General features: G+C 34.6%; 1 protein-coding gene and 1 long non-coding RNA gene across 2 annotated transcripts; one reads left to right on the top strand and one right to left on the bottom strand.

Annotated features, from left to right (window-relative positions):
• Positions 1-9,383: 9,383 nt before the first annotated feature.
• Positions 9,384-20,676, top strand: LOC147537157 (uncharacterized). The gene is made up of 3 exons (XR_015226017.1): positions 9,384-10,335; positions 14,042-14,428; positions 20,322-20,676. It is a non-coding gene; the product is annotated as an uncharacterized LOC147537157 (long non-coding RNA).
• Positions 13,215-14,378, bottom strand: LOC147537158 (RNA-binding protein involved in heterochromatin assembly dri1-like). The gene is made up of 3 exons (XM_086643521.1): positions 14,020-14,378; positions 13,653-13,765; positions 13,215-13,569 (listed from the first exon to the last, which is right to left on the bottom strand). The coding sequence occupies exons 1-2, from the start codon at positions 14,376-14,378 to the stop codon at positions 13,669-13,671; spliced, it is 456 nt and encodes a 151-aa protein (XP_086499647.1). The 3' UTR covers positions 13,215-13,569; positions 13,653-13,668.
• Positions 20,677-21,873: the final 1,197 nt, after the last annotated feature.

Raw genomic sequence — 21,873 nt, 5'->3', positions numbered from 1 at the left:
TCTAAATTCTAGAGAGAGAAAGTTTTATATACTTTCAATGGAAGGAGAATTTGATAGTGTAGGGTATAATCCAACTTCTTCATTGCTTTATTTTCATTGAGTTATGAATGATGGATGACAATTTGTTAGTTTTGATGTTTATGTTCAAACTTATTTGTTGGATTTACATGGAAGTTGTGAAAGTATAGTTGATGCATGCAATGTGTTTGATAAAATGCTTGAAAGAGATGTTGTTGCTTGGAATGCAACGTTAATTGGTTATACAAGACTTAGGTAGGTTGAAATAGCTATAAAGTTGCTAGATGAAATGCCTATGAGAAATATTTTTTCTTGGACAATAATGATTGGTATTTATGTTCAAATTGAGAATTTCATGAAAGCTTTGTAAGTTTTTCGAAGAAATGTAAAATGATGGTGCTAGAGCTTATAAAATGACTATTATGAATTTGTAGGGGTTTTAGCTAGTTTTTCGATACAACATTCTATTAGACAATATATAATAATTTGAACAAATTTCATGTTAAATCAATTCAAAAACTAATTTGCAAACCATTTGCATGGCATTGCAAGGTGTTTGCAAGGCTCTGCAAGGTGTTTGCAAGGCTCTGCAAGGTATTTGCAAAGCTTTGCAAGGCTCTGCAAGGTGTTCGCAAGGTTGTGCAAGGTATTTGCAAAAGTCATGCAAGGTGTTCGCAAGGCAGTGCAAAGTGTTTGCAAGGCAGTGCAAGGTGTTTGCAAGGTATTTTCTTAGACTGGGTTAGGTTGGTCTTTTTACTGAAATTGAAATTTACATAATTGCCATCAGGGAGGTGAAGCCTAAAAAACTTTGATGAATCTTTTTTAACCAAAGTCATAATTTCTTAGGGAGTTTTGACCAAATTCCCCAAAAGACTTTATAAAAATGGTATAAATCTCTAAAAAGAAATCTTTATAAAAAAAACATTTTAAAAACGTTACACACAGGATAGGTTTGTAAAGTTTTGATACTACTTGCTTTTTTTTCATTTAAAATTTAAAAATTGATATAGAGTAAGAGGGGTGATTCAATGAGCTCGAGCTCATACCGAGAGGTGTGAGCTCGAGCTCTAGACCGTTGGGTCCCTCACAAACTCCACACGGTCAAATGTATCCCACCTTTTTCTCCTTAATTAATGGAGTCCCCAAAAATCAAAGAAATAAACCAGTTATTCTAATTTAATTACAACTCTGCCACACTCTAATCTTTTATCAGCTATAAAATTTTGAATTTAATTATTACACTATATTGTATTTATAATGGCATAAATTCATCTTAGCCTCTATGATATTGGACAAATTAATAATTTTAAAGATTGTTTTTTGATTTAATATTAAGCAAATTAAATTATTATAAATTATTTTTAAAATTAATAATTTTAAAATCTTTTTTTAAAAAGTAAAAAAAGACTTTATAAAAATGGTATAAATCTCTAAAAAGAAATCTTTATAAAAAAACATTTTAAAAACGTTACACAGGACAGGTTTGTAAAGTTTTGATACTACTTGTTTTTTTTTCATTTAAAATTCAAAAATTGATATAGAGTAAGAGGGGTGATTCAATGAGCTCGAGCTCATACCGAGAGGTGTGAGCTCGAGCTCTAGACCGTTGGGTCCCTCACAAACTCCACACGGTCAAATGTATCCCACCTTTTTCCCCTTAATTAATGGAGTCCCCAAAAATCAAAGAAATAAACCAGTTATTCTAATTTAATTACAACTCTGCCACACTCTAATCTTTTATCATTTCTATAAAATTTTGAATTTAATTATTACACTATATTGTATTTATAATGGCATAAATTCATCTTAGCCTCTATGATATTGGACAAATTAATAATTTTAAAGATTGTTTTTTGATTTAATATTAAGCAAATTAAATTATTATAAATTATTTTTAAAATTAATAATTTTAAAATCTTTTTTTAAAAAGTAAAAAAAGACTTTATAAAAATGGTATAAATCTCTAAAAAGAAATCTTTATAAAAAAACATTTTAAAAACGTTACACAGGACAGGTTTGTAAAGTTTTGATACTACTTGTTTTTTTTTCATTTAAAATTCAAAAATTGATATAGAGTAAGAGGGGTGATTCAATGAGCTCGAGCTCATACCGAGAGGTGTGAGCTCGAGCTCTAGACCGTTGGGTCCCTCACAAACTCCACACGATCAAATGTATCCCACCTTTTTCCCCTTAATTAATGGAGTCCCCAAAAATCAAAGAAATAAACCAGTTATTCTAATTTAATTACAACTCTGCCACACTCTAATCTTTTATCATTTCTATAAAATTTTGAATTTAATTATTACACTATATTGTATTTATAATGGCATAAATTCATCTTAGCCTCTATGATATTGGACAAATTAATAATTTTAAAGATTGTTTTTTGATTTAATATTAAGCAAATTAAATTATTATAAATTATTTTTAAAATTAATAATTTTAAAATCTTTTTTTAAAAAGTAAAAAAAGACTTTATAAAAATGGTATAAATCTCTAAAAAGAAATCTTTATAAAAAAAACATTTTAAAAACGTTACACAGGACAGGTTTGTAAAGTTTTGATACTACTTGTTTTTTTTTCATTTAAAATTCAAAAATTGATATAGAGTAAGAGGGGTGATTCAATGAGCTCGAGCTCATACCGAGAGGTGTGAGCTCGAGCTCTAGACCGTTGGGTCCCTCACAAACTCCACACGGTCAAATGTATCCCACCTTTTTCCCCTTAATTAATGGAGTCCCCAAAAATCAAAGAAATGAACCAGTTATTCTAATTTAATTACAACTCTGCCACACTCTAATCTTTTATCATTTCTATAAAATTTTGAATTTAATTATTACACTATATTGTATTTATAATGGCATAAATTCATCTTAGCCTGTATGATATTAGACAAATTATTGAAAATTCTAAAATTGGCATTTTTTTTGAATAGTTAAGCGTGTGCCTCGAATCTTTGACCTCTAAGGTGGAAGATTACATCTCTTACCACTCCGACCAAGGATTGTTGGCTAAAATTGGTATGTTAATGATAGTTCATTCATCATTTTTGAAGGAAACACCAAAAAAAGGTTGGAATAAAAATATAAATATCATAAAGAATTTTTTCCGGTTAACAACAAATTATTATTTTTTAAAATGCACAATACATCGTGACCATCATTGAAGCACAAGAACCGAAGGAAGAAAAGTAAAAAAGATCAACCCAATTTCTTGTTTTCTCTGTTTGGTTTTTAGTGTTTTCTTGGTATAATGTCTAATATAAAAACTGTTTATTACTTCACTGTAACGTTTTTTTTCGTGTCTTAAAGAAAGATGAAATTATTTGCTATCAACGTACCAATTTTAGAATCTATAATAATTTTTCCAATTTATAATTATTATAATAATTAAATTATGAACTTCATAGATAGATAGATAGATAAAGATTAGTATGTGGCAATCTTGTAATAAAATTAATACGGCTGGCTTATTTCTTTGGTTTTTAGGGTCTCCATTAATTAAGGAGAAAAAAGTGGGATACATATGTACAAATTCTAAGGAATCTAACGGTCTAGAGCTCGAGCTCACACCTCCGGGTGTGAGCTCGAGCTCTTTGAATCATCGCTCTAGAGTAATATAGAGTTTAGTTGATACTCCATCAATATAATGAATAACCTTATTAAAGACAGTTTTGAAAATTAGTAAATATAATTTTTTTTTATTAAAAAAACATATTATTTTGAAAAATAAAAAATCTTAGTTAAAAGATTTAAAACTTTATTTAAAAGATATCTTACAAAATCTTTATTACAAGTAAAGTTATTCTCGTTGCCTTTCGCCAATAACTAACATGTTCCAATGTCATGTTGGTTTATAGTCTTTATTATTCAAACTAATATATATTTCCCAGTTGCTATTCATGTAGGAGGAGTAAATGGTATTGCCACTGTCTAATATATTATCTTTGAAACAGAAAACTAAATAAGTTTAAGCTTTATACCCTTTATTGCAATGTATTAGAGAGAGTTCCGTGGTACATTAGTTAAATATCTTGGAGATGAAGTTAGAATTTGTTTCTTTATTTAAAATTATTGAAGCATATAAATACAAATTAAATCAATAACCTAAAATATATATAACATCTAAGTTGTATTAAACTTACATTAAAAACATAGTAAAATAAAGTAACACTTGATTTAAAAACTAATCAATGAAGTTGGAAGTTTGCCTACAAATATGCCAATCTCTTCCAATAGATGTTTCAAAATCTCTAAACCTTTGTTTCTACGTATTACATGTATACTACCATAAAATTTAATAAAAAATATGTAAAATAGATACATATTATCTAATAAACAATTTATCTATACGTATTTTGGTTATTGATATAAATACAAATTACATCAGTAATCTAAAATCTATATAATAAAACAGAAGGGAAAACGCTGACTGGGACAAACATCTTTTTTTTTAATAAAGGATATTGTCTAGAAGCCCTTCTCAGAATTTAAAATTTAGTGCTTCTTATAAAATAAAATAACCTATTTAAAGAAAAAAAAATCGTGTTTTTTAGAAAAAAAAAAAAAACTAATTTAAGAAAAAAAGTAACAAGAAATTTCAAGGGTTAAAAAAAGAAACTATATCTCTTTCTCACAATAAAATAATAACTAATTTAAGAAATCTATATAATAAAATAGAAGGGAAAACGCTGACTAGGACAAACATCCTTTTTTAATAAAGGATATTTTATAGGAGGAGCCCTTCTCCGAATTTAAAATTTAGTGCTTCTTAGAAAATAAAATAACCTATTTAAAGAAAAAAATAATTGTGTCTTTACAAAAAAATAACTAATTTAAGGAAAAAGGAAACAAGAAATTTCAAGGGTTTAAAAAAGAAACTATATCTATCTCTCATAATAAAATAATAACTAATTTAAGAAAAAGAAAACAAAAGAAAATAAACAATAAGCAGAAGACCAAAAAAATTAGGTATCCAAAATATAACAATAATTAATATGGAAGTCGGGTGATGTGTTTGGGGCGACTCTAGAATAGGTTAAAATTTCGGTACATTTGATTGATATAATTGTTCGTGCCCTAGGGCACGGGATATACCCTAGTATATATATAACATTGTAAGTTGTAAGTTGTAAGTTGTAAGTTGTAGTCTCCTTACACTAAAAGCATATTAAATTAAAATAAAAGTAACACTTGATTTTCAAACTAACCGATGAAGTTGGAAGTTCGCCTACAAATATGTCAATCTCTTCCAAAAGATGTCTTGGAACCTCTAAACCTTTGTTTCTACGTATTACATGTATACTACAATGAAATTTAATTAAAAAAACATGTAAATTTATATATACATATTATTTAAGAAACAAGTCATAATGAGGATAGTAATAAGAATTTCATCACTTTAAGGTTCATTAATCTTTATTTTTCATTGTTTTTATTAACAACTTTTTCTAGCTCGAAGGAGTTAGCCAAAAAAGATTCGTCGCGCCCGTAATGTTCAGTGGAATAGTTGAAGGAAAAAAAACTCGTATGGAATACAATTAAAAAACGTTAATTTTTTAAAAATATATTCAATGTATGAAACAACTTTTATACAAACAAAAATTACTAAAATATTGCACACAAAAAACTATTGAAGAAACAAATAGAAAAAACTAAAAAGAGATGAAGAACTTGAATTGATTCGTTTTAAGTTAGCTATTGAGAAAAACTTACATCATGATGCAAGTCAATAGTTATTTTAGGATGTGAATATTTGAGGTAGGTTAGCTAGTTTTATGAAGAGATTAACGTGGCAAACTCTGATCAAGAGAAATAAATGAGTAGTAGATATACAAAAACAACAATCGATGTAGTTAGAGAACTACTCAAAATTCCACCAATTCCTCTCAAATTCCTACAATTACGAAGTAAAAGCTACATTATAACTCAAAACATGGAAATGCTAGGTTGTAGAAAGAGGAACTAATAATGCTTACCAAATTCCATAAACCTAGCTTGGATCACTTCTTGAAGTTTGGAATTCGCCAAAAGCAAGTATTCTCCCTTCAAATTTCCTTCCAAAACATCACCTCTTGCGGTTTCTCGATTCATGCCTAACCCTCCAGTCAAAAGCAAGTATTCTCCCTTCAAGTTTGGAATTCGCCAAAAGCAAGTATTCTCCCTTCAAGTTTGGAATTCGCCAAAAGCAAGAAATTTTGTCTTCAAAATTCTCCAGTCATGAATCTCTCTATTGCCTCATTTCCTTTCGCGATTTCTTTACTAAATCATGTTGGAACCCTCTTTAACACTCCACACTATGATCGTGAACTTCTGACTGTATCGACAGATCCTCTTAGAGCTTCTCTTGTTGTAGTTCTTATCAGATTATTCAGATAACATACTCAATTCTCCTTTACCATCTTAAGACCTCATATCTTTACCCCCTTACATTCTTCGTGCATCTGAAACCTTGAAGAAGTTTGGGTGTTCTTGCATTTCCACTTCTCCCGTGCTGATTCTTCGATGTTGTTGTGCCTCCGTAGAACTATCACCAACGTGATTTCCTTGTTCCTTGGTACCTTTAGCAGTTTGTCTTAAATCATGATTGGTTGACCTCATAGGTCGCATCTTCTTCAATCTCTAACTCGTCCCCACTAATCACATGAGATGGGATGGTTGATACTTCCTTAGTTCGGAGACGTGAAATATATTCTGAGCTTTCCCTAACTTTGGTGGCAACCATACTCGATATACTACTACTACATCAACTCTCTCAAGGATAGCAAAAAGACAACCAAATCTTGGTGCTAACTTGCCCTGAAGTCCAAATATCTTTACTCCTTTCATTAGTGTCACCTTTACCTAACCATGTCATTCACATCAAATTCTAACATTCGTCGTTTGTTGGCATCACACTTTTGTCTACTTTGGGCTAGCAACATCCATTTCTTGACTAATTTCACCGTACCATTTATCACCCAGATCAAGTCTGGTCTCAAAAATGATTTATCTCCTACTTCTGTCCAGCACACGGCGAATCTACATGGTCGTCCGTATAAAGCTTCGAATGGTGCCCTACCAATAGTGCATCTATACTGTTATTATAGACAAACTCTGATAAGGATAAATGATCTGCCCAAGAGCCTCCAAAATCTAACACACATGTTCGAAGCATGTCTTGAAGGATCTGAATGGTCATTTCTGACTTCCCATCTGTTTGAGAATGAAACTGGTACTTAGGTGTAATTTCGATCTTAAAGCCCACTAGAAAACCTCCCACAATGTTGATGTAAACAGAGGATCATGTTCTGAACTATTGTTATCGGTACCCCATGTTGTCGGATGATGTTATCTAAGTATAATCTACCAAACTTTTCTGGTGAGTAAATCATGCTTAGTGGTATAAAGTGTGTTGATTTGGTAAGTCGATCCACGATCAGCCATACTGCATCCTGTCCTGATTTGCTTTTAGGTAAATTTGTCACAAAATCTATCGTCATACGTTTTTATTTCCATTCTGGTACCTCAAGTTACTGAAGGAGTCCCCCCTCACTTTTGTGATCAGCTTTTACTCGATGGCAAGTACCACATACCTTTACATGTTCTGATATGTCTCTCTTCATTCCTGGCCACTAATAACTTTGTTTCAATCCTGGTACATATTTATAATCCCCGGGTGTACTGTATGTCGAGTCTTATGAGTTGTCTCTCAAACCTCTTTCCCAATCTTCCTTTCACTCGGTACGCATAGTCTTCCTTTAAATCTAAGCTGCCATATGTTTGAATCTGTCAGTCCAAGTTATCACCATCCTCGGTTAGCCTTTTTAATGTCTCAGTACTAAGGATCAATAATCTAGTTGTTAACCACTGCTCAATGAATCTGGGTGTGGTTTGGTAATATTGCACCGGTATTTGATATATCTTTTCTGAGGTTTCAATCTCTTCATAGTCAAAACTACACTAACCAATAATACTTAGCATAAAGAATAACTTAGTGTTATCCTATATGGTAGTTTCTTCTTTCTTTCGACTGAAGGCATCAGCTACCATATTTGCGTTGCACGTGTGATGAAGCAAGTCAAAGTCATAGTCCTTCAAGAATTTCCAACCGCCTTCTTTGTCTCACACTCAACTCTTTGTCAGATGTCTTTATCCTTCGATATTGTACCCTCGAATAACTGAATATCCGATAAGATTCTCTAGAATCTTCTTTTGTTGTCCCAACCAATTTTAATTGTTCCGATAACTTCCTTGAGTAGCCTCTACTACTTGGACCTAAAATCTCACAACATCTTATTTGTTGCCATCTTTATAGTCGTTTCATTTATCTGAATCTCTAAGCTCTTTACAGATACTCATCTTGTAAGTCCTTTTATTGTATAGTCATCCAGGTTGTATGATCCTTCAAAACGTCATTTGGTCATTAAACTTCTTATGTGGTTCAATCTATAGCTTCTTTGCTGCTCAAGGGCATTTCTCATATTACCGGTTCGCCTAGGTTAGCTACTCCTGGCAATGCCTTCGTATGAGAATCACCACCTCGAGTGACTTTAACTCAGAAGATTTTACCACAACTCCATCACTATTGAAAGTTAACCATGCTTATGCATCCTTAACTGTGATGTCTCCAAGCAGTAATCATTGTCGTCCTGATTGCTAACACACTTTGTTACATTGGTTTTCCTTAACTCGCTGAAAATCTCTTAGTTCACTTTCTCCGCAAATTACCTTAATGATTTCTCTATCCTTGTTCTGACTAAACCGACAAGTACCTTTATCATGTTAAAATTTTTAACCATTCGTTTCACTTGTTTGGTTCCTATAGGAAGATCTAATTTCCACATTTTTCGTTCCAAGTTTACGAATTCCTCAAAGTTCTCTTCTTTTGCTTCTGACCTCCTTCGAAAGAGAACTTTTCTAAACCACCTTTGTTTCCTCAATTTCTGAATTGTATCTCCTCAATAAGTCACTAATCGGTCCTTAAACAACAACTATTTCTCTCTATGTGGAACTTTCTTTCTCTATTTTTTGTAACATTTTAGCTAACTCTGTTACCTTTCATACCACAATGTACCAAATTCACGTGTTGTCTCCAATTTGTCTGTATCCTGTACTTCCACGATCTAGATGCGCTTTACATATCCAAAAGTGTGACCATACGGGGTCAACTTAAATAGACAATATCCTTTATTAAAAAAGGATGTTTGTCCCAGTCATCGTTTTCCCTTTTGTTTTATTATATAGATTATTATTATGTAGGTCCAAAGATAAACAATACCGGGTTAACTTAAATAGACCGAGTCAATGGAGTGTGGGGAGGCCCCAATAACCACATGGGAGGCGCCTTTAAACCCCTTAATTCAATACCAATTATATTCTATTCTCGTGGGCCAACATGGATTAAAGGATCAATTTAGCCCATCATTATCCAGCAATTTATTCCGCAAAGAGAAAAACGGAATTTCGACGACGATGACGACGGCGGGTTCTCGTAAACGACGGCAACCGTTGTTCGTATGTGGACGGAAAAATTTCATTCAGAAGCCTGTAAATCGAGAACCTGGCCGCTTCACTGCACCATTGATTCCGGTACGCACATTTCTCTAATCATAATTAAGTTCATAACAATAGTAACAGTTGTTGTAGTAGTAGGAATAATAGTACGACAGGCAATTTTAGGAAGAAGATTGTCCATAAGAATTGAAGGAAACCCTAGATAGGTTAGACTTATCTCTACTAGTTATGTGGTTGAAGTCATAGTTTGAGTGATTGGAGTTAGGAATTGGAAAAAATGGTGGATTAGTCCCCAAAAGGCAATTTGATAAATGTAGGGCATCTTATTGGATTGGTAGTTTAGGTGAGGAATTAGTGTATGAGGAATTGAGATGCAGAAAATCTTAATGTAATTCAAATATGAAGAGGCTTATGGTTTGGAGGTTGAAATGAATACCAAAACTAAAGTGGGTAATATGATACTGAAAGTCTGAAAGATGAGATTAAAAAAATTAAAAGACAACTGTACATCCCTAATGAGCACAGAATTTGGGTGGGTCTCCTCTTCCCGAAGCTGAAGAGGATGAGTAATGGAGGTTCACCAAAGCTTGGCAAGGGTGATATATTTTCATTCAGTGTGTCCCACAGAGGAAGGGTATTCCTTAACGACAAGTGGGTAAGGGATTCATAAACCCAGGCTCTTGGGTATGTGAGGAGCGGTAGTAGGTTTCGAGGATGGATACTGGCAGAACTAGGTTCGAGGCGTGGACCAGAGGACAAATGTTTGTGTAACGCCATATTGAGACCCGAGCAGGCTGTAAGTCCGACTAGAGACTCTTTCACGGTGAGCTGATTCCAACTGTATATTGAAGTATTTTTGTGATGCCTTCTCTGCTTATGTTCTCATATCATGTTTGTGTTTTCATGATTTCAGATGTTATGCTTTTACATTTCTTCAAGGTTTTGTATTGTAAACTGTAGTGTATAGTAATTTGGTATTTTGGTTTACAGTTTTGTGGGCTAGAAAGAAGAAACGACTAATATAACGTAACGTTTATCTTGGTAACTGATAATGTATAACGACACAGTAAAGTTGAAAATACAAACTGAATAACTTCTGCTTCTTATATGTAATTGAGATATTCGTAAACATTAAAATTGTTCCAAGAACTTGACTAACTCTTCAATAAAACTAAAGTATGATATTTTCGTCAAAAGCTTATAAACAAACAGAAGTTCATAAAAGATCACATGTATGAATAATGAATTATGCTCAATTAGAAAATTTATATCCTTGTACAGCAACCTCAAACTAAAAATCTTAGGTATCAGGTTCCAAGTATAGACGAAGTTAAGTGAACATATTAAATGGACATATTATATTTAAAATTTCCATTTGTCCGAGGAACTACTAAGGTTGGTACGTAGAAGATGGTTTACTAGTGAAAGAGTATATATTTTTTTTCGGTATCTTTATCCATTTCTCCTCTTGTTAAAATTGAATGGTCTCTGGAGGAATGGTCTTTTGTTTCACTAACGCAGCCCTTTATTTAAGTAAGAGACGATTTGAAATATATATATATATATATAAAGATATCGTCATGATACACAGTAGCTTTAAAGCGTATTACCATGGGAGGCATGTGTCGTCACTGGCCCAATGTGGTTCCGCCCCTTCTTACATGCAAAGACGTGCATGTCTTTATTCGAATTGAAAGTTGGTCATACAAAGCTGCGGTATAACTCATAATTAAAGTTAGTAAAAATTGTTGTTTCAAGGCACAGCCGCACAACAGAATCATAAGTTTTCATCTCTTTTTTTCTCTTTAAGACAGTGAAACACTAAACAAGATTACATGACAAACATAAGTTGATTAATAAAGAATAAATATTTATCCATTACTAAGCCTTAGCTTACTTTTCTGTCAAGTTTGTTTACTGGAGTTGGAAACTTCACTTAATATCAATGTTAAAGTAGATGAGTATCTGAAAGCTAGCATGAAGGAAGAAACAGTAAACAATTTTCAGTTGCTTTCTAACCAATTAGCTATGCATGTACAATCATTAGGTCAATTAGGGAATATATTAAAAGATGTAACGTCAAAAAGTTAGGAATCCAATGTGAATTAGGTAAAAAGAAGCCATGTAAGACTGAACTTTCTATGTTTTGAAATTAGTAGCGGAACAGAGTATGTTGATTACATTCTTAATTTAGTTAACAACCACAATTGTATATGGTATATGTAATTGATACTATGCTTCAATAATGTAAAGAAATGGGTACGTATATGTCCTTGGAATTGAGTTTATTTTTGTATTTTAAGTCTGCTTTTAGAGATAAAACGTTTAAGGGACTCAATTTCGTAACCAATGCTTATCCAGAAAAGAAGTTTTAATGCAGTAATATCTCTTTCAAGACTATAATTGGATATTCTTGAACTTAGATATAATAATTCTTTACTAGAGCAACCACTTTCTTTTATGTGCTTTGAAGGTTAATGCAGCTTTCCTTCGCATTTTAGTGGAAAAGCACTACCAAACATGTCTAGGACCACACCTTTTAAAAGCAGGAAGAGCTTCCCCTGATTTGAGATTTTTATCTATTTCCCTAAAATTGCATAATCAAACACAATCACAATAAACTTAATATACAAAATTTGCACTACAAAGTGATCATTAAAGTTAATCAATTTATTCTTCTAAGGCACACAGGAGTTTGTCTGACTTTGACCTTTACGATAGCAATGCCTACTATTAATATTATGTAGGAAACTCAAATTATTAATAATGAGAGAGCTTTCTCTTTGTAGAGGTATAAAGGCCTTAGTTGGTAGATGAATTTCTTCCTAACTTGTTCACTTGAATGAGACACATGACTTAAAAATCAACACTAAAGCAAAATAGCAGATAAAGTTACTTAAAGCTACCTTAAAGGAGGACAAGAATCTTGCAAAAAGCTATAATGGAGTCTAGAAAGGAAACTGTAAGAAATTTTCTGTTGCTTTCTGGCCTATAAATTATGTAGATAAAAATTATCATTAGGTCAATGACGGAACATATAAAAAGATGTACCCTCAAAAGTATAGAATCCTATGTTACTTATGTTGAAGATTTTCTAAGTAAACTAAGCTCTTCATATTTTTATATCATTTGTAAGAACGGAATACCCTATACTTAAACAGGGATACCAACCCATACTATAGCTATACGGTTGGTTGATGCCATAAATGGATAAATAGATTTTCTAGGATTAAAGTTCCCTTTGAAATATTACTAATTAAAGTTTACTCACTGATCCGTTGTACCTGAAACGACTATTCCTGTTTTCTGCTCAAATATTCGTAAGCATGCATAGAGATAAATTTATAGTTACTTAAGTATTCGATGAATTAGGATTGCTTACGTGATGGGGCGATAATATAGAGCTCTCACGGTTGCTTGATGAATAAAATAATCCAGTTTAGTTGTACTACTGTTGGTACCGAAACATAGTCAGTTAGCTTTATGGATTTGATACGTGAAAGAATCGTCATTCATTTCTGTGAACTTTCTCTTGGAATTGCTTTGTTTGTTTTGTTTGTTTGTTTTTTGTATTGAATTGCTTTGATTATTCTGCTGTGAATAATTCTAGTTCCTTAAATCAAAGCTCTAGTTGATATTCATGGGCAAGTTCTTTAAGAGATTAGTATATATGCTCCCAGAGATAGAGGGGGAGAGAGATCATGATAAATAGGTCATATGTCTACTGAAAAGGAGAGAACGGTTACATGATATCCTTGTAGGAAGAAAATACAACATAGAATTAAAAGCTAAAAACCTTCTCTGTTACATTCAAAAGCACAACGAAGTAGATAACTAAAACCACAAAAACTACAAGGTTATAATTGTTATGAGAAAGCTAACAAAATAGTGAAGAAACATCCCTATGTGGGACATAGCTCTTCAACAATGGTTCACTTAGAGAACCCTAAGACCAAAAGGAAATATAGGAAAGTAAAGTAGGGTAACAAAAAAGAGTAGCTTGGAATATGATATGAGACGATGGTTTCTCTTAGTTTTTCTTCTTAGACTGCAGCATCTGAAACAGAAATGAAATTGTGTAAGTTCAAATGACAGTAATGTCTATCTTATGAACTCAATTAACATAGATACTGTCAATACCCATAATTTGAAAATTTTATTCTGCGTATGAGGATATGCCACCAGATTCCCTTGGCGCGCTGCATCTAAAACATTCGATCCTGCTTGCAAAATTGTGCTCATTGCACCCATACCTGTTTCACGTTATAACTCTTAAGTTAACAATATAAGCCCACCCACACAATTCAAGTAATCTCGAGTCAAATGTTTGGTTTCACACACTTATCGTGCCTGTTGTTAATTTAAGGTTATCCTCTAAAGAAAATGAAAGCAGTAAATTTTGAACCAAGTGTTGTTTATCTTGATTTATATCTTACTAGCCCTTGCAAAAGCAGATTTATTCGTTTTACAATACATTCTTTTGTATTATAGTGTACTAATTATGTACCTGCTGCAAATCCAATCACCAGATTTCCACCCGGCTCGGCCACCAAAGCCGCCGCCTCTTAAACGTGACATATCACTATCGAGCCCGCTGGATGACTCATCCTTGAATGCACCACACTTGAAGCAACTCGAACGACTAGCAAAGTTATGAGTGCCACAATTTCCAGCTCCGCAGTACCAATCACCGGGTCGAACATCCGATCCGCTAAACCCAAATGAGGAGTTTCCTCTCCCACCCAAACTACCATAATCAACAACTCTGTCTCCATATCTCGAGTCACCACAACGCTGGCACGAATCTCGCCTGCTGAAGTTCAGGTGTTGGCAAGACCTGCAATTCCAATCTCCTGGCCTACTCATCTTCTTTGTCTCTAAAAATGAAGAGAACTACCAGAATCAGAAGAGAAAAGGTACAAAACTCATAACTCAGTCTCTGAATTTTATATTTACTGACGTATCGAGATCTTTATGCTTCTACTAGTAGTCTACTACAAACTATAGTTTTTATCATATTTAAAGATTTGCTTTTTTATACTGTGAAATACGAAGAACCCAAGAAGGAAAAAGAATGACATTAAAAAACTAAAATGACTTCACCATGTTCTAGAAACCTGTATTCACAGAAAACTGTATAGTGACGAAACAGTTTTTCAGTAAAATCTCTTTCTGAACGATATAGTACTGATATTATCCTTATTTTAACTATGGTATCTCTGACATAACAAGCTAATATTACGTAATAAAACTGCACTAGTAAATAATAACCCTTAAGAACTTCTCTTTTACTAGTAGTCTAGTATAATAACCCCAAGGACGTACTCAGTTCTTCAGTTTCTACTTGGACGAGATTGGTTTAAGTCCAAAATTTCAGCAACATGGGTATTTGAAATCTGTGTTAAAAACTAGGAAGTCATCCGAAAATGGAGAAATGTGTTTAAGAGGATTACCTTAAGAAAACTATGGGCTGATTAGCAAAATGTGAAGATGATAGTTTTAGAGAGAGAGCAGAGAGGATGATTTGGTTTTGTGGGTTGGTGTGGTTTATATACTTGTTTGAGGTTCTCAAAGGAAGTGCTGTGTGGAGGGTCCTGGATGTTCTTTTTAGTGTTCTTCACTACCCAAGCTGGCCTCCTTGAACAAAGAGAAATCACAAAAATCTAAAACAAGAAAAAGAGGAAATAAAGAATTTTTTTATTCCAAAGATAGAAAATTAGGGAAATTAGAAAAAGCTCTTGCTACTTTTGGGAGTTGGACAGAGTTGTGTTTGTGTGAGAGGCAGAGTAGATTATGTCCTTGCATTAGCACGCACACACTCGCATACAGACACACACACACACACATTTTATATATATATATATATATATATATATATATATATATATATATATATATATATATATATTATACGCTCCCAACACGAAAAGTACGTATTCCCGAGTGATTACCAATTTACCATCTCAGAGGAGTCATAGCTCCGGAAAGCACATATAGGAAAATGTGTACAGCATGTGCATGTACTTAACCTACGAGCTACGAGAATCTACTAAACCATGTAACTGAGACGTAAAGAAACTGTCTAGAAATCTTTAGGTGCATATTTGTATTTGCTTGTACCCACGTGAAATTTTGACAGGGAATCTATTCCTTCTTGCAAATCCATGTGTTTTTCGAAGCCTAGATTTATATAAGAACATAAATGATTGGACCGGGTGGTTTATATCTGGCTTAATGTTTTGAATTGAATTGAAACCTGATTAATTCAAATATACTGGAGTAATTTGCAAAGTTTTAGTCATGCTACATGGACCTATCATCTATCCTTTCTGATGATTGACTAGACTCGACTAGTTTATACCTAACGTTAGCCAATAGCAACCTCCTGTGAATGTTAGCAAACATGTATATTATGTGCGTGCGTGTGTCAAATATATGTATATATTCTAACATATAAGCAGAACAAAATCTCACCCAAGTAGGTCCAGTGAAGTCTCTTTAGATAGGTGGAAAACCTAATAGGACCCACAAGGAAGACTTCATATGGTTGTTTTGTATGGAACAAGGAAGACTTCATTCGAAATTAGAAGATGATATAGGAATATCCTTTCCTATAGATATAGACATACATATACACTAGCTTTAGCTTAAGATAAGAGACCCACTCTTCATTCAAAACATTCAAATGTTTTTCTTGGACCATTTTTCCTTTTCTTCCTAAAACTCCAACATAAAAAAACAGTCAATAAATGAAAACCAATTGTTACTTTTGAATTTTGAAATATTCTCTTTTGATACTTCATACTTTAATGGACTTTTAAAAAAAATCCAAGTCAAAATAGCTAACATATAATCTCTCATTATCTTCATATATTTACTAACATTTCAGTAAATTTTGACTTGTGCTACTATGCTATGGCCTATAGCATTACAAAATAGAGATCCTAGTGAAATGTAGTAGTGTATGTTAAATCCTTTTCTGTGCTACTTTCTGCCTACATTTCTTTTCTGCTAGATAATCTCTTTTACTACTTTAATGCCATAGATGTTTTGTGTCGTCACATTCAAAAAGCAGAAGCTGAGGGTTGTTTTAAATTAAAGAGGATACGACTCTTTCTTTTTTTAAATTGTCAGCGTGCCTCGAACCATTGACCTCTAAAGTGGAAGACTAAACCTCTTGCCGCTCAAACCAAGGATTGTTGGCAGGATATGACTCTTTGCTCCTAGCTGCTGTCTATTGAACAATATTAGACACACAATATATGGGTGCTCACGCGCCTGCGTGAACCCACTGTATAGGAAAACCCATATATATGTGTGTGTATATATATATATATATATATATATATATATATATATATATATATAATATATGTGCATGATAAGTTTAGTGGTAGATTAATTGGTATGCATGGATATATACATGCAAAAGTTATGATTTTGAATTGATTGCTTTGGCATTGGTTTCTTGAAATTGAGAGAATATATTTGAGTGTGAGAGAGAGAGAGAGGCATCTAGTATTGTGGGGAGGTTCTTTTTTTATTATTTTCATGAAAAGAGAAACAAGAACAAAAGAAAGAAAGTAAAATGGTGAGTTTCGATAAAGATAGTTGAAGCTGATGATGAATAAAGTGAGTCTTGGAGGTTAAATTTTGACCATCTTTCTATGCTCTATTTTCATTTCCTTTTTCTTTTCTCTATTCTATTTCTCATCCTTTTTCTCTCTCTACATATAGTAGTAGTATGTCATTATGAAGGAAATTCGAAATTTTGAAAACATAGATGATGAGATTTATTAGACTCCTCCTCCACCATTATCTTGGGTACTGTAAAAGGAGAGTTCGTGGCAAACTGTAAAAGACGTAAAAATAGAAAAAAAAAGGTAACAATTTTAATTGATTCGATTCCCTCCCTTGGGAAATGCTTCCATGCAATGTTCTGACCTAACCCCTAACGTTCCCTTCAATCATTAATCTCCTCTCTTTTTTTTTAATCTAGTAGTAGTAGCTAGTACGTTTGTCCTGTTCCTTCAATATTAGTTTGTTGCTTTGTTTTGTAAAGAGTGATATTTTGAGGAATTTTATTTTCCATTATGTCAACTCTTACGAATTAATATTTTGATTCTTTTGTATATTTTCAATGACTATTTTGCAGGCAACCATCTGGGATACAGTCAAGACAGATGTCCTCCAGATGATCAAAACCTTTTTCCTTACCGCCACTCTCCCCCCCTCCACCAACCATACTCATATTTGCCTCATCCCGAAAACCAAAGCTCCACAATCCACAGCCGACTTCAGACCCATCAGCCTTCTCAACACAACATATAAAATCATCACCAAAATCCTAGCTAACCGTCTGAAAACCACACTTCCGGACATCATCTCCCCCTTTCAGGCCGCTTATGTCCCAGGGCGACAAATCACGGACAACATTATCATTAGTCAGGAAATAACCCACTCATTCAAGAATAAACGTGGTTCGAAAGGTTTCTTTGGCTTAAAATTGGACATGTCTAAAGCTTTCGATCGGGTGGAATGGCACTATCTGGAGGACATAATGGTTAACTTGGGGTATGACACGATGTGGATTCGTATGATTCATGCCTGTATTTCTTCTTCCTCGATGGCGGTTCTGATTAATGGTAGACCGGGCCCGTCTTTCAATGTGACCAGAGGTTTACGGCAAGGCGACCCTCTCTCGCCCTTCCTGTTCGCCTTAGCCATGGAAGGCCTGAGTCGTCTGCTTGACTCCCCGGACAGTCCCCACAAATTTATTGGTTTCTCCACCCCGAGGTCCACCTTCACAATCAATCACCTGCTGTTTGCTGACGACTGCATCATCTTTGGTAGGAATACCCTGGACAACATCACCAACCTTATCAACATCCTTTCAGTTTTTGGGTCGGAATCGGGTCAAATCATAAACTACAACAAATCTACTATCTTCTTCTCTAAAAACACCCACCCCAAATTTAAACGTATCATTACCAAATCACTCAAAGTCCATCAAGCTTCAAATTTAGACAAGTACCTGGGCACACAACTGTTCATAGGGGCCAAGAAACAACAGACTTTTGAGCCGTTGGTGGCTCAAATTCAGAATAAACTGTCGAAGTGGCAAACAAACCTCCTCTCCCAAGCAGGCCGCACAGTAGTCATCTCGGCTATTACCGCGGCGGTTCCCCGATATCAGATGCAATGCTTTGCCATTCCCAAAGGCATCAGCAAACGCATAGAGACCATTCAACGGTCATTCTGGTGGGGAAAAACAAAAACCATTCACACAATCAACTGGAATGCAATTTGTCGTCCTCGCAAATTCGGAGGTCTAGGACTCAGAATGCCTGCTCTTGACAATGAAGCATTCTTATGTAAACTGGGATGGCGCCTTCTCAAATCCCCTCAAGCGCCCTGGGCACAGCTCCTAAAAGCTAAATACTTCCCAAAATCGGCAAAACCACTCTCCCCAAAACAAAACCATTCTTGGGTCTGGAAATCCTTGGCAGAACCTATTGGCAAACTCTCGTCACTTATATTCTGGGATGTTAATAAAGGCAACAAAATCAATATTTGGCAGGATTTCTGGATCCCTAACCACACGCCGCCTCTACCGAACCACAATAACTGTCCGCTGATCACGGTGGACCAATTAATCGATAATAACACTTGGCAGATGGATCTTCTCCAAAGATACTTTGATGACGAAACACGTAACGCAATTCTTAGCATAAACCTTCATCCGACAGCGGACGATGAACAGGTATGGACTCTCACTGATTCTGGTCAATTCACTATAAAATCAATGTACAGATATTTGAGAACGGGTACAAGTATACCCGAAACAATGGAATGGGCCTTCATTTGGAACATTAGAACTATACCCAGAATCAAACTTTTCCTTTGGAAATGCTGCACCAACAGTCTCCCGGTCAAAGACAAAATAGGGCCTTTCATTGGCAACAATTTCGGCTGCTCCTTCTGCAACGAACGGGAAACAGCAACCCATGTACTCCTTCAGTGCAACTTAGCCAGGGCAATTTGGTTCCATTACAACATAAGAACTGACGGAATTGGCTCGGTGACTGAGTGGATCACGAGTTGGTCCACTCTGGATGACGATACGACGGAGAACCTCGCAAAAATCATGTGGTTTATCTGGAAAGCAAGATGCGAGACATGTTTCGGAAAGAAAGCTATCAATCCTATGCACCTTATTCAACAGATTCAAGGTTATGCCACACACCTACCAGAGCAAAAGATTGCTAAAAGCAACGCAGTCAAGCCACAATGGCTGCCACCTCCACCACCTTTCCTCAAAATTAATGTTGACGCCTCTTTCATAACTTTCTCAGTCCCAGCAGGTATCGGAAACATTATCCACGATGCAAAAGGCAAATTCATGATGGCTAGAGCAGACAGCATCAGGGGACAGACAGCGGAAGAATGTGAAAGTGTAGCTATCCTGAACGCTGTCAAATGGGCGGAGGAGCTTCACCTTAACCACATCATTATAGAAAGCGACAACAAAAATTTGATCACAAAGATCCAGGACGGCAGTAACGCCATCAACTGGCAGTCAATACACAACATAGAACAGATCAGGGCTCGCCTTAACCATTTCGAGCAAATTCAGTTTCAGTTTGGCCCGAGGAAAACGAATGTCCTGGCAGACGCTCTAGCGAAGTGGGGTAGGAAGCACAAGGTCAGCAGAACGTGGCGATCCCTGGTCAATATGAAATGTGATCTGAATTTGTAATTCCTTTTGTCTTGGTTTTCCTTTCAACAAAAAAAAAAAAAATTTTGCAGGCAACCATCTTTGGTGACCCACCTCGACATCCTGTCCTTGGTTGGATATCACTGTGTGGCGCGGGGTTTTGTCCTTGGCTGAAGCTCTTCCTAGCCCTTGATCAAAAGCGCCAACATCCCAAGGTACTAGTTTCCCCGACCTATCTGGTCCCTTGTCTAAACGGTTGGTGACTGGGTTGGGTCTCCTGCACATGCTACACGTGGTTGTACCACGTTTCTTTTATTTTTTGTGATGTGTGTGTTCGTGTTACAGTTGGTTCTAATTCTGATACTATGTTAAATTTGTCGTCATTCAACTCAAAATCAATGACAATAAGCGGGCAAGATGTCTATATTGTATTTTTAAGTTGCTAAATAATCATTTCATCAAAAAAAAAGTTGCTAAATAATCTTTTTCCCATGTGAGATTCATCTCACACTTTCACCCTTTTAGCGGAGAACAAGGGTTAGGTGGCGAGCGGGAGAGATGAAATGGAGGTGAGAAGCGAGGAAATTGAGGGTAGAAAGAGAGATGAGGTGGAAATAGATGCTTTAAGATTTTTTTTTAAAAATTAATTTCATTTTGGCCCCATATTTTTGGAAAAAGTTGAAAATATTTAGGCATTTGAGGGCCAAATGGATCCCTAAAATATTTATGGGGGTCCAAGCAGTGAGTTAGTCATAAATTGGGGGCCGAAGTAGAATTAACGAGTAGTTGGGAAGTTCTAATGGCGCTCCCTAAAAGTGTTAAAGGCACTTACATTAAATTTGGGAGGAAGTTTGTGAGGGAAGGAGGCGCCGTAACACTTACAAGATACTACAAAACTTTTTTTTTTGGTTTTCTTTTGTAACATTTTCTTTTTTTTTGTTGAGAAGATACTACAAAACTTCCCTCATTGATTAGCACAAAGTCCTAAATTTGTCCTAAAAATTTTAGGGTTTTGTGAAGGAGAGATTGAGAACTCCATGCACGTGAAATGGAAAATTACAACCCAAAGTAACGTCACTACCTTAATGGATTCCCCCTTCTTTAACTCTTTATACCTTTCTTTTGAGTTCCATCTTTTTATGACCAAAATTTCAGCTTTTTGATAGCACCTAAAACAAAACGTATTTTTAGGGGAAGAAATAGCCAATAGGGGATTGGGTCGCCTCACAAAATAAATCCTTTTCTCTCCTATTAAAAAAAAGCAATTTCTTTAAATTAGATGTGCATGAATTTGGGCATTTGTAGTGTCGGTTGAAATTTCGAAGGTGTCTTGAGGCAAAATTTTGTTCGTTGGTGCAAGTATATCGCGCTTTAGAATTTTCCTTCAACCTAAACTTTGGGACGTTTATTATATACTCTCGTCATTTTCACTTGGCACATCCCTTAACTTGGTCAATTTATTGTGATCAAGTTAAGTTTCACGGACACTCACCACTTGGTTATAAGAGTCAAACTGATAAATAAATTCAAAATCTTCCACCAGTCCGAGAACCATAGTGTCTTTTAATTAATTCCTCCATTAACCACCCAACAAACGGTAAAGACTATTTTGACAGTAAGAACATTGAAATCACGCCATTATCT

Source organism: Eschscholzia californica, unplaced genomic scaffold, assembly GCF_041429995.1.
Source record: "Eschscholzia californica isolate CP2 unplaced genomic scaffold, dmEscCali1.0.p SCAF_5, whole genome shotgun sequence".
Taxonomy (NCBI): domain Eukaryota; kingdom Viridiplantae; phylum Streptophyta; class Magnoliopsida; order Ranunculales; family Papaveraceae; genus Eschscholzia; species Eschscholzia californica.
The sequence above is the reverse complement of the archived record's forward strand: the minus strand, read 5'-3'. Positions and strand labels throughout refer to the sequence as shown.

Excerpts from the sequence above, each read along its gene's own strand:
- LOC147537158 (XM_086643521.1), bottom strand. The coding sequence starts at position 14,378 with ATGAGTAGGCCAGGAGATTGGAATTGCAGGTCTTGCCAACACCTGAAC. Across the intron at positions 13,766-14,019 it reads GGTGATTGGATTTGCAGCAG|GTATGGGTGCAATGAGCACA; the intron begins GTACATAATTAG and ends AACGTGAAACAG.